This window comes from Periplaneta americana, chromosome 15, assembly GCF_040183065.1.
Source record: "Periplaneta americana isolate PAMFEO1 chromosome 15, P.americana_PAMFEO1_priV1, whole genome shotgun sequence".
In the NCBI taxonomy this organism is placed as follows: Eukaryota; Metazoa; Arthropoda; class Insecta; order Blattodea; family Blattidae; genus Periplaneta; species Periplaneta americana.
This window is the reverse complement of record NC_091131.1, coordinates 157,503,293-157,516,399: the sequence shown is the minus strand read 5'-3', so window position 1 is coordinate 157,516,399 and position 13,107 is coordinate 157,503,293. Positions and strand designations below refer to the sequence as shown.

Sequence of the window (13,107 nt, the reverse complement as noted above, 5' to 3'; positions counted from 1 at the left end):
CTTTCTCACACGTTACAGTGAGCAAGGTGATGAGTTTCTTGACCATATCGTGACAGGTGACGAGACTTGGGTGTCTCACATGACACCTGAATCGAAACAGCAGTCCATGGAATGGAAGCATACTGCATCGCCAAGGAAAAAGAAATTCAAACAAACCATATCAACACGCAAGATCATGTGCACTGTTTTTTGGGACAGAAAAGGAGTCCTACTCATCGAATTCTTGCCTCGGGGTGAAACCATTAATAGAGAAACCTATTGTCAGATCTTGAAGAAGTTCCGTCGCCTAATTCAGAACAAGAGACGTGGGATGCTGAACGACAGAGTTGTGTTGCTTCATGACAACGCTCGGCCACACACAGCTCGTGACACCCAAAATCTCATCTCGAAATTTGGTTGGGAACAAATTGACCATCCCCCCTACAGCCCGAATTTGGCTCCGAGTGACTTTCATCTCTTCCTGCACCTCAAGAAGTTCCTCGGTGGTCAACGTTTTGATGGCGACGATGAAGTGAAAACAGCAGTGTGGGAGTGGTTCGCATCGCAGGCGGGAGAATTCTACAATGAGGGGATAGAAAGATTTGTGCCACGACTCGATAAATGCCTCAATAATGGTGGAGATTATGTTGAGAAGTAATTGAAGTGTGGGGAATACAATGCAGCAAAAATGGTTTCTAAATATCTTCCCGTTTACTTACTACACCCTTTTGGAACTTACTTTAAGAACACGCCTCGTACATCGGCATTTGTAGGTATATAACTGGTTCTGGTGGTTGTAGTGTTAAAAGAATAATAAGATCAGAATATAACAGTTTCATAAAAAATTCCGTGGAAATCTGTGGCAACATTCACCAGTGGCGTAGCGTCAATGTAAGCTAAAAAGCTTAGCTTCCCCAGTTAATAATAATTTCATAATAAACCTGCAGTTTATGGAAAAAATTGTTTATTAATTTTAATAGAATTTATATTTACGCATTAAATATTGTGATGCGGCAGCTCAGGATGATTTGTGATGCAGCAGTAAACAAGAAGCTTGCACACACCAGCTTCCAAGCAGACCGGTTTCTTACACTCATTCTTCTGTGTAATCCAGCCCGCAGATTTTCCATCCCATTATACCTAAACTACCCTAGTCCCAAGGCTCGCAAAAGCTAGCTTTAACATTTAAAATAAGTAGTTTCCGAGTTATCCCTTTTCGTGAGTTGTGTTCAGTTGAAGTGCTAGTGTGCATTGTGGCTGATATAATAAATAATGAGCGAAATAACAGTTCCTGACACTAATTTACTTGAATTTTTTTAGGACAATTGTATTATCAAGACTGATTTATGTACAAAAGTGTGATTTAAAAAACAAATGACTGACTCCCTTGCTGTCAATGAAGGACACAACCAAAAGACATACGCATACTTACGTAATGATACTAATATTGTGATTTCTCTAAGTATGACAGGGAGTGAGCTAATGTTATACGTATACGTGTCTATTAGAGATATGTCTAAACTGTGAAATCATATTTTACTACGTACAATTTGAGGTCATGCATTATTGGTGTTACTAACGAGGTTCCAGTCAATCTTCGACTGCTGACTTGACATTGACTACTATTTATTTTAAGACTGTATTTTTGTAATACGTTTTCTCATATTGAATGAAAGACAACCTGAGTTAGCTTCCGCTGCTCAAAATTTCATGCTACGCCACTGACATTCACATTGTTTATAGTCCATGATTATCTGAGTAAACATTACACAGAATTGTTATCGCATAATTTCCTACGAGTTGTCTGTAATCTTAATGATCAAGTTCAGTTTCTTCACTGTCCAAATTTTACTCAATTTTCCAGTTTTCCTGCTAAATATTGGAGTGTAAGGGAGTAAATATCATCATCGTCAACTACTGAATATTAGATACCACCCAACTAACATTATGACAACAATGGTTATTAGAGGAGAAAAATTCACTCCGGCACCTGGGATCGAACCCGGGTCCTTGGTTCTACATACCAAGCACTCTAACCACTGAGCTATGCTGAAGTTCAATCCAGAGCACAGGATCTAATTCCTCTTCTCTAGTGTTTTTTCCCCCCATGCCCGATCGAATTTTTCTCATAGCAGGAGGAGGATTAATCATGTGACAGATGAAGGCCCAAGTGCACGAAGTGTTGCATTCTTTCCAGAAGATATATCGACTTTAATGCGTCAGTCTTTATATTCTCTGATCTTTCTGGTTCAGAAGTGGAAACAAGTGAACCTTTAATATGAGTACTATTGTTACATACATTTCATATCCTACTTGCTCTTTCATTTTTAAATGTTACTTATCGTACTTTAATATTTGAACCGTTCAGAGCAAAGGTGGTTAAGTCAAAATTGGGTAACGAGGTTTAAAGTAAAAATTCTGTAAAATACAGTGCAAAATAGCATTTAATATGTCCTTCGAGCTATCCACTGACTACTAATAGTTTAAATAAATTGAATATTAATTGCTACTTTATGCTGTATTTTATAGAATGTTTACTTTAACCCTCATTACCCATTTTTGACTTACACCACTTCTGCTCTGAATAGCTCATTTGTGAAAATATAAATGTGAGAAAATATATGAAGAAGTACAGTATTTCATGAAACTTTTAAATGTTACTAGAGATTGTCACTTTTTGAATGAATATATATCTGTGTGTATACATGTGCATTGAATGTAAAAATATTTTCTTCTATTTACATTTTCATTTTGTTTTAGGAACCCAAGGAAGTTCATCGGTTTGTAAAGCAATGGCGGAAATTCAAAGAATTGGTCCTGATATTGGGTGCTAGTCTGCGAGATATTGATGATAGATGGTCCGATGGCAAAGGACCTCTTGCACATGAATTTTCAGCTGATGAAGTGAAGCAACTTATACGCGCTCTATTTCAAAATACTGAAAGAAGATCAGCTATCCTTGCAAGAATAAAATGATATGTGCAAAGGAAAATAAATGCTTGTACAGTGAGTTGCACTATGTCTTTGTTATATTCTGTTACTAATTTTTTTTATGTCCTGATTGTAATCATAGAATTTCTTGTTTCTTCTTTGGTAGAAATATTAACATGCATCATTTTGATCCATGATACAGAGACTCATCAATATTCCTATGAGCCAACAGGACTATAAAGAAGAAATACACGCCATCAAATACATTGCGTAGGAAAATGGATACAACCCCAACATAATAGACAACATTATAAGCAGTGGCGGCCGAAGACCATTCTATCAAGTGGGGCACAACCTTAATGATGAACCCTGAAAATTAAAAACATATTATGTTGTTGTTTTCTAATGCCAGGTGTTTGACAATAAAGTCATTTGACCTCTTGCACTCCAATATTTTTCAAAGATATTATCATGACTAGCCACTGAAGCACAGATTTTGAGGTGTTCCGAATCCATTTCTTGGTTTGAGTTGCACAATGGGCAGTTAGGGGACTGATATATTCCAATTCTATGCAGGTGTTTGGCCAAACAATCATGGCCTGTTGCCAATCTAAATGCAGCTACAGACGATTTTCGTGGTAAATCGGGAATTAACTGTGGGTTTAGATGCAGAGAGTTCCATTTTTTCCCTTGGGATTGAGTTATCAAATTTTGTTTGTTGAAGTCTAAGTATGTAGATTTAATAAATCTCTTCACAGAGTAATACGTAGATTTAGTAACAGGTCTGTAAGTAGCAGTGCTGCCCTTCTTTGCTAAAGCATCCGCATTCTAGTTTCCCAGGATTCCACAATGGGATGGTATCCATTGGAATACAATTATTTTATTGAGTGATAATATATTATGTGCACTAACCTTTCTAAGTTTTGTAGATGAGCTCCATTTTTCGGTTCTTTCTGCTAGCAAAAATCTCAATAACTCTATTGTTGAAGTTCGGAATAGAATGCCCCATCTTTCTCTCAATTGAGAGCATTGCCAACACTGTTAGTCTGTCTTCACACATAGTGTTCCTTAGGAAGGTCTTGACGCGAGCCAATGTTGAAAAACATCTTTCACTCTCAACAGTGGTCATTGGAAGAGTCACAATTACACTCAGCAGTTGAACGCACATTGAAAACGTTTTTTGCATGTTGTTACGTAGAAACAGTTGCAGAAGTGAAGCAGCTCCTGTAGCACTACGCAAATCACTCCGCGAATACAGCACTTCAAGTTCTGTTCTGAGGCGAGCCCTGTCCAGTTTTGAATACGCATTTACAGCAATACTAAAATCATTTTCCGGAAAGGCTTTTGAGAAGGTCTCGAAACTGTCTACCCAGAAAAGTTTGGCAGCTGCTAGGTGACCTGTGTATTGAAATCGATCCTTCGCTTGGGCAACTATTGTGTCACAGACCTCCAGCGCACTGGTTTTTTTGTCTATTCGATGTCGATTTGCTGGCACCTGATCGCTGTCAGTGTCTGCAAACTGATCTCGAACTTTCTGAATATTACGAACGAAATCTGATACAAATCCACACACATGAACTGAATCAATGTTACGCTTCTGAATTTGGCCAAAAAGAATGTCTACATGGGGCATAAGTTTGTGAAAAAATTCGAGCCAATATTCGAAATCGTTGTCATGAAGTAATCTGAGGAAACCAGAAACTTGATTGACAGTATTTTGGTCTTTTTCCGATTCACACATTATTTGGAAACATTCTATCAGCGTGTCATTGTTCTCAAATACAGTGTTCACAATACGGGACTGAAAATTCCATCGTGTTGGAGCTGCTTGTGGTAACCATTTCTTAACAATCGCATCGAGAACTTCTGTACGTTTACTGGAGCGACTGAAGAAGGAAGATAAGCCCTGAAGATTACTAAAAAATATCTTTGCCTGTGTGATATCTGATATGGCTTTCTGCATTATCTGATTCCCCTGATGGGCATAACAGTGCACAAAATTGGCGTCTTTGTAATGCTCTTTTATACGAGCTTGTACTCCATTGAACTGCCCACTCATAACTGCCGCCCTGTCAAAAGTTTGTCCTATAAGCTTGTCAGGCTGTTTATCAACACCCAGCTTACTCAGTTCGTCTAGAATGACTGAACTTAGTCCTTCAGCTGTATGGCTAGGAGGCTGAAAAAAAGCCCCAAAACCTCTCATGTATGTAGCCATTAATATGGTAACGAAAAATTAAAACCATTTGCATTTGTACAGCACAGTCCGTGGTTTCGTCAGCTTGAAGAGCCAGCGAATTAGCAGCTGTGATTTCCTGCGCTATACATTCGCGACACACTGTGAGAATTGCATCAAGCAGTTCATTTTGAATAGTCTTCGATGTTCCTTTAAGTTGACCTACACCTGCAGTTTCTAAATGTTCTTTCATGGCATTGTCTAATGTTGCGACAAAGTTAACTAAGCCACGAAATATACCCGGATTATCTGACTCGACTTGTACAAAGCAAGTTCAAAGGCACCGCAAAATTTTATACAGTCAATTAGACGTGAAATGATGTACCTATTCTTATCTACCTGTTCGTTGTGATTACGAATAGATAATCTGTATGCATCATCAAGCTGCATTCTTATGTCTACTTGACCTAAAAGTGCAAGATCCATTTCATTATTTAAATGTCTCTTGGAAATTTCGTGCTTCTTCTTTTTGTCATTAAAATGTTTTAGATCTCTTATGCCTACCATACTCCAAGCGTCTTCGCCATTAAAAAGAAGACAAGGGAAGCAGAAAAACGCATTTCTTTCGTCACATCCGCATAACCAAACTGCTTTATCGTAAATAATCCTGTTGAATTTTCTATTAAAATTTCTAGTTTTCCCTTCAGTTACCTGTTGAATGTCCATATCGGGTTGAGGTGGTCCTAAACTCTTAGTGCGTACTTTACTTTCATAGTCTAATTGTTTTCCAATAAGCATACTTACTTTATTCATTGTGAATTAATAAAACACATGCACACGCACACACACTCACACTCACTGACACTGCTAGGCCCAGAGGAAAGTTAACTGGAATTCTAAGTGTAATTCACAGAAATGTGCTGATTCTCACTCGTTCGTACTCACAGATCACGCAACTCTGTCTTACTACCGCAACAATAGACTTGCGGAAACTCAGTTGAAAACTGTAGAGTGTAGTGTGTGCACTGAAGGCGGCAAAGCGCCCGCCAAGATTCTCTGTTGTCAGTGACAAAGCTTTTTTGAGAACTGCCAACTTCATGTATTGTAATGTAAACTTTCTTTTTTGGATACGGTGGAAGCATAAAAGTTTACAGGGAGCATTAATAACATACTTGTGACAAATGAATGTATATAGATTCATACGTGATTTATACAATAAGTCAAGCTTCTAAATTAGTAAACTTACATCTAAAGTTTTTCATGTCAAGTTTAGCTGTAAAATGTCGTCTGCTATACAGCAAGTATCAACACCCCTAAAAATGACATGCAGCTAATTGGACTATTCCTAAACAAAAGAGGCTTGGTGGGCACGGCAAATACAGTGCCCAAAGCACACGATCTGAGGCAAAGAGCTCCGCCTTCCTACACTCACACCCCATCCCTTCCTCGTCCATCGCTGGGCACGAGAAGAGAGAGCCCATTTTATTATCTGTTCAGAAAACATGAGTTTCGAAGACTACTACAGATTCTGAAAACATTAGTAGCAATGAAAATGTGAAACTTTTAATTTATTATTTCATATACAATTAAATTGTATTACAATATAGTCATAATACGATAATAAAAATCACTGGGAGGGCACGTGCCCATGTGCCCCTTAATAACGGCCGCCCCTGATTATAAGTAGACTGCGGATTTATATGCACTAAAAATCGTGAAAATATCCATGCAAATAAGCCCAAAAAATTAACAAATTATACATTAAAACTTGAAAATATGCAGTCAAAAGTATTTTATTTTACAACAATAAAGTAATGACTCAATAAGTTTCGTCCATATATTGGAGGATGTAAATTTGCATTAACATTAAACTTCACTGCTTATTAGTATTACAACAGATTACAATATATTTCTCCGAATTTTCAGATGTAAATCTCTTTCGGTTGTCAGGAAGTATGTTCTTATAAACAGAGAATGTTCTTTCAACTTCACATGAATTTAGGAGACAATACTTAAAAGCTGCTATTTCTTTAGGTGTGTAGTTCTGAACAGACTGGGGCTCACCTTGTAGAATTCCACTGATCTTTTTCACTGTTTCCAAACCTGGATTTCGTTCCACAATTTTCTTCATCTTGTCTGTTAGAATTCTCCCCAATGACCCTGGTAATTTGTTGACAGATGTTGTGACAGTGTTCAACAAATTCACTGCAGTAGTCAGCTGAAGACCACGTTCCTCAAGTTTGGTCATTGTTCCAGGAAGTGTCTTGATGTAGAAAAGTTCACTTTGAATTCCTACATCATCTGCTGCCAATATTGCTGAATTAATACAGGCCGCATCTTCTGGATTCAGTAAATGAAGCACCTAAGAACAAACACATAATAAATTAATTATGAAGAAAATAAGGACCATTGTAGGCCTGCCTCCTAGTATTTCAATATATTCAAGAAATTTGTTATTGAAATTCAATAAAAATAAATTGCTGTTTATCTAGTAAACAAGGGAAATGTTAACTAAATAGTGTAGTGCATAAAAGCCCTTACTATTTAGTTTATTTATACAATTTATCTATTTAAATTATAGAAATGTATTTATAGTGAAACTTGGATCTATGAATGAATGAATGAATGAATGAAGCCATTGTGTCCCATGAAGGGTTAGGGCCTCCTACAGGAGGGGAAGCTCGGTTGGTGTGGTTCACATGATGAGCTATTTCACGTGAACAATATTCACATTCACATTCACTATGTGAGATACACTAGAGTTTGTCAAATTTTAGTTCTATATGAGTTTGTTCACTATCTGTCTCCACTCGTTCCTGTTGCGGGCGATGGTTGACCAGTTCCCTCCCAGCTGCTGCTTGAATGTATCTGCCCATCTTCTTCTTGGCCTGCCTTGTGTTCTCCTTCCTATGTACGGGTCCCACATGGTGGTTTCTCGCGCCCATCTGCCTTGTTGCTGCCTTGCTACATGACCACCCCACTTCCACTTCGTTATGAGGGCTTTTTCTGTGATGTTCTCAGAAGCTGTAATTTTCTGAAGTGCCGTGTTGGAGACCTTGTCTTTCAGTGAAACGCCAATTATCTTCCTCTCCATTTTCTTTTGGCATATTTCGATGTTCATCTTTTGCCTCTCTGTGAGGGCCCAGATTTGGCAACTGTATGTTAGCACTGGGAATACACAGATCTATGCATCAATGAAAAACATAAATATTTAAACTTAAATTAGATACATCTTGATTAGATAACTGGAAGACCCAAAAATAGGTGACACGAGACCGTAATAGACCCACAAGGGTCTAATACATGATGGTGAATGATGATGATTATGAAATTAGATAACTCAGAGTACCAACCTTCTTAATATCTTCAATATGGGAACAGTAGTAGAGTGCAGCATTGATCCAGATTCCCCATCTAGTTAATGCAGGCTCTGGTGGAAGGGGAACTTCTGATAGTTCTTCTTTGAATAGTGCAGTCCTTGCTGGAGCCTTTACAAACACCTTTTTAACCGAAGAAATCAAATTGTTAGCCTTAGGATGCTGTGAACGAATCTCTTCAGCAGCACGATGTAGGCTGTGAACAATGCAAGTAATGTGGATCATTTTGGGGTAGAAAACTTGAAGTGCCCCCACTGCTTTCAGCATATATGCTGCACTGTCAGTTAAGAATGCCAAGAATCTCTCTTCATGTAAACTTAAAAACAAATTAAAATTTACACTCAAGTCATTCTCTGATATCTCAATTTTTTTCAGTCATTTCCAGGATAATATACTTACGCAATGCATCTCCCACTGTCCTTGCAATGATAGCATGATTGTTTTTTTTCTAAGACAGTGCACATAATCAGATGAGGAGATCCAGCATCTATGGAGTCCATTTTCCCCACAACTACATTAGCTACATACCTCCCACAGGAGTCTGTAGTTTCATCCATGGAAACCCAAATAAGTTAGAACTTTATTGTCGATGGCATAATGTATGCATAGACATGGTCAAATATATACAATTACAATTTAATGTAAAATAAGTCAAATATAAAAAAAACATTATTCATTTCAAGGGCCCATGCGTGCATCCTCAAGACTGTAGGGACATAATTTTATTAATTTCGTTTTTATATAATTCCTAAATTTCAGAGAATTTTTTGTATATTTGATGTCATCAGGCAAACTGTTGTATATTTTGATACCAAAGACCATATATGTTCTACTAGTGTTTGTAAGGTGGTGAGCTGGAATAGTTAAACTATTTTTGTTACGAGTGTCGTAGGTATGGAAATCACAATTTTGATGAAAATCAGACAGATTTTTATAAATTAGTAGTAAAACATTAAAAATGTATAAACCATAAACAGTAAGAATATTATATTGTAAAAAATGTTCCCTACAAGAGGTCCTACTGTCAACACCCGCTATGCATCTGACAATACGCTTTTGAGCAATAAATATATCATTGAGCTTGGTTCCAGATCCCCAAAAACAAATACCATATGAAAGCCTTGACTCGACGTGTGCGAAATAATAAGACATTAATACATCATGATTTATTATCGTCCTCAAAATTCTGATTTGATAACAAATGCTATTAAGCTTAGAAATTAAACTTGTGCAATGGAGTCTCCAAGACAAACAATCGTCAAATGTAATGCCCAAGAATTTAGCAGTTTCCCATTTACATAAGTATTGATCTTGAATAGAAATATTGATGTCCTTCAAATTTCTCTTTTGAGAATTGTGAAAGTAAATATATCCGGTCTTATTAACATTTAAGTGAAGCAGATTGCTATCAAACCATGTTTTGAGATCTTTTAACAGGTCACAACAGGTTGTCTCTAAATCCAGTTCCTCTCCATCTTTTACAATGACAGAAGTATCATCAGCATACATACACATAAAATGATTTCTTACATACATGGGTAAATCTTTCACATATAAAAGAAACAATACAGGGCCCAGAACAGAGCCCTGAGGAACACCCACATCAATATGTACATTCTTGGATCTATATTTATGTGTAAAATTATTTATTTTATGATCCTTGTGTAGTATTTACACATATTGATATCTGTTTTGAAGATAAGAGGCAAACCATTTTAAAACTATTCCACGAATACCATATCTTTCAAGCTTAGCCAGAAGAAGGTTATGATTCACACAGTCGAAAGCTCTGCTAAGATCGCAAAAAATTCCAACAGGAGGTTTACCATTATCAAGAGCAGACAGAATTTCATTGAATACGCTATAGATTGCAGTATTGGTGGACTTTGAGGGTCTGAAACCATGCTGATTATTGACTAAAATATTAAAACGATCCAGGTACTTGAGTAGTCTGTCTAGCATGCAATATTCAAAAACCTTACAAATAGTATTACCAATTGCAATGGGTCTATAATTTTCCACTTTCAATTTATTCGATTTTTTAAAGACTGGAATAACTTTATTAAGCTTTAATTCATTTGGAAATATATCTGAACAGAAAGACATGTTAATAAGGTATGTAAGTGGTTTAATTATAAACTCACTACCTGTAATAATTAACATAGAAGGAAAATCATCAGGGCCGGATGAGAATTTACGTTTAAGTTTAGTTTTTATAATTTTATGAACTTCGGACTCTGAAAACTCACTCAAATACATGGATTTGTCAGTAGACTTAAAATTACTAGCATTGTGTTCAAAATTAGAACCATTTAAGTGAGAGATAACTTGTGCTGGTGCATCTTTAAAAAATTTGTTGAAATTATCAACTATATCTTGAGGATTTTTCGTGATAATATCATCAATTTTCAGAGTAATATTTTATGTATATTTTGACGATTTGTTACCTTTCTGATTATTTTCCAAGCCATGCTACCTTTATTCAGTGCATTATCCAACATATTACTGTAGTAATGTCGTTTGGTGTTATTAACCAATATTCTATGGTTACGCTTAGCATTTTTATAAACAATATCACATGCCGGATAAACTTTAGATAGAAAAAGTAATTTCTTAAGATACATGCTTGAATATTTAACTTCGTTGTTAACCCAGTATCTAAAGGATTCATAAGATTTACAGAATTTGACAGGAAAACATATGTTAAAATAATACATTAATACATTATAAAAATAACTAAATTTATCAAAGAAATGTGATAGTTCGAAGACATCTATCCAATCCTCTCCTGCCACCATATTTAAAAATTTCTCACAATTGGTTAAATTAAAAATTCTTTTAGGATATACAGAATTATTTCTAAATACATCATTACAATAAAATTCATATAAAATAGTACGATGATCAGAAAACGTATTGTCAATGACACAGCAGGTGTCCCTACCATCAGCCTTGGTAAAAATGTTATCGATCGTAGTAGCACTATTTTCAGAAACACGCGTAGGCCATTGAACTCTATGCGTAAGGCCAAAGACAGATAACAAGTTACTAAAATCAATAAAATCTTTTGAGGGCTGATAACAATTCAAGTTAAAATCTCCACATAAAATGATATTTACAGTTGGTGTATATAAGCTATGTAAAACATTGTAAATACCATCGAAGAATATATTAAGTTTACCACTAGGTGATATATAACAGACCAAAATAATATAAGAAACACCATTAATTAACCATTTTAGACCACAAATTTCAATATGTTTATCAATGCAAAAAGCATTTAAATCAATAACACATGTGTCCAGGCCCAACTTAGTCCAAATAGCAACACCACCATGTAAAAATTCATTCCGACAATAAAAAGTAGACAAGGTAAAGTTATTAAGATTACATGATTGAATGGAATCTGAAGTGACCCAAACTTTAGTGAAACATAAGAATTTTAAATTACTGGCATCAGATAAAAAATCAATCTCAATATCGTTAATCTTATTTGAAGAAATACCACGAATATTAAGTAACAATAAATCCGGGTCAAATATCACTCTTTTGGAGGCAACCTCTGACGAATGTGAAAAAACTTGCCGATACATGCGCCATACGGCCATATTGAAGGATTCATGGCATTTCTAAAATTACTCTCATAAATTGTGACCTTAAAGGAAGAATATTGTTTTGTATTTCTTCCGAACAATTGTTCACATATTACTTCTGGAAATTTTGAAATTAACATTCTCTTTATATCAGTTATGGTAATGTCAGGATCTATTCTATATACATGTAGATCAACACATGTAGGTACTGTTTTTATGCCACTACACTTATTGTTACCCACTATTTGAACACGAGAATTTGTACGTTTCTTCGGTTGAACAGTCTTCCACTCAATGGGTCAAGTGAATAAAGCCTAGCAAATGCTTTTACTAGTACATTTTAGGCAAAAGCTAGTAATATTAGTGAATAACATCTAAGATAAAGCTTTTGCTAAATAGAAAGATCTAGCGGTACTAGTAAAAGCTAAATTTTCCAGCATATACTAGAAAAAGTGTGAATAATACCAAGCATTGTCTTGATTTTATTAGCAATTGCTTAAAAAATTTTAAGTGTGGGTCAACCCAGACTTAAAGGTTTCAGTCTTTTTCTAAACTTTCATTTGAAATGGCGGGATTTATGCAGTTGAGGTCTCCCAAGTTCTACAGGGAACGAGTAAGGACCAGGAAAGAAGACTACTGTGATTTCTACAGGTTTAATGAGGAGAATGTGGAATGGATTGCTAATTATTTTCTTGGTGCGAAGAATGAATCCAGACTTATGAAAATTACATTGTTTTTACAATTATTATGGTTAGAATAACTGGTAACTTGCAATTATTATTAATTTAAATGCAAGAGATGTTTTCATTCTGTGACCATTCACAAAACTGTGTAAGTTAAGTCATTACTCTCACTGTTACTTAGCTTATCGTTTTTCAGTTCCTCTAATATTAACACCTCTTTTTCTTTTTGAATTGTTGTCAGCTGTAATTGTTCCAATAAAAGAAGTCTTTGTAATTCACTTGTCGAATTCTTCGTTTCCTCTGTTTTCGTGAGAATGAACTTGGACTTTTTTTTTAGGTGGCGATGGTGGGGAAAATTCTGAAGTAACTTG

General features: G+C 35.9%; 1 protein-coding gene across 2 annotated transcripts in view; it reads left to right on the top strand.

Moving 5' to 3' along the window:
* The window catches only part of Zw10 (Zeste-white 10), a 144,278-nt gene extending 140,927 nt beyond the window's left edge, over window positions 1-3,351 (top strand). The window contains exons 10-11 of one of the 2 annotated variants that reach the window (XM_069848424.1): window positions 2,740-2,985; window positions 3,113-3,351. In XM_069848424.1, the coding sequence (XP_069704525.1) occupies window positions 2,740-2,955 (216 nt within the window). In that variant the 3' untranslated portion in view covers window positions 2,956-2,985; window positions 3,113-3,351. Of the gene's footprint in view, window positions 1-2,739; window positions 2,986-3,076 lie in introns of both variants that reach the window. The other variant, XM_069848425.1, reaches the window with a different exon arrangement.
* Window positions 3,352-13,107: the final 9,756 nt, after the last annotated feature.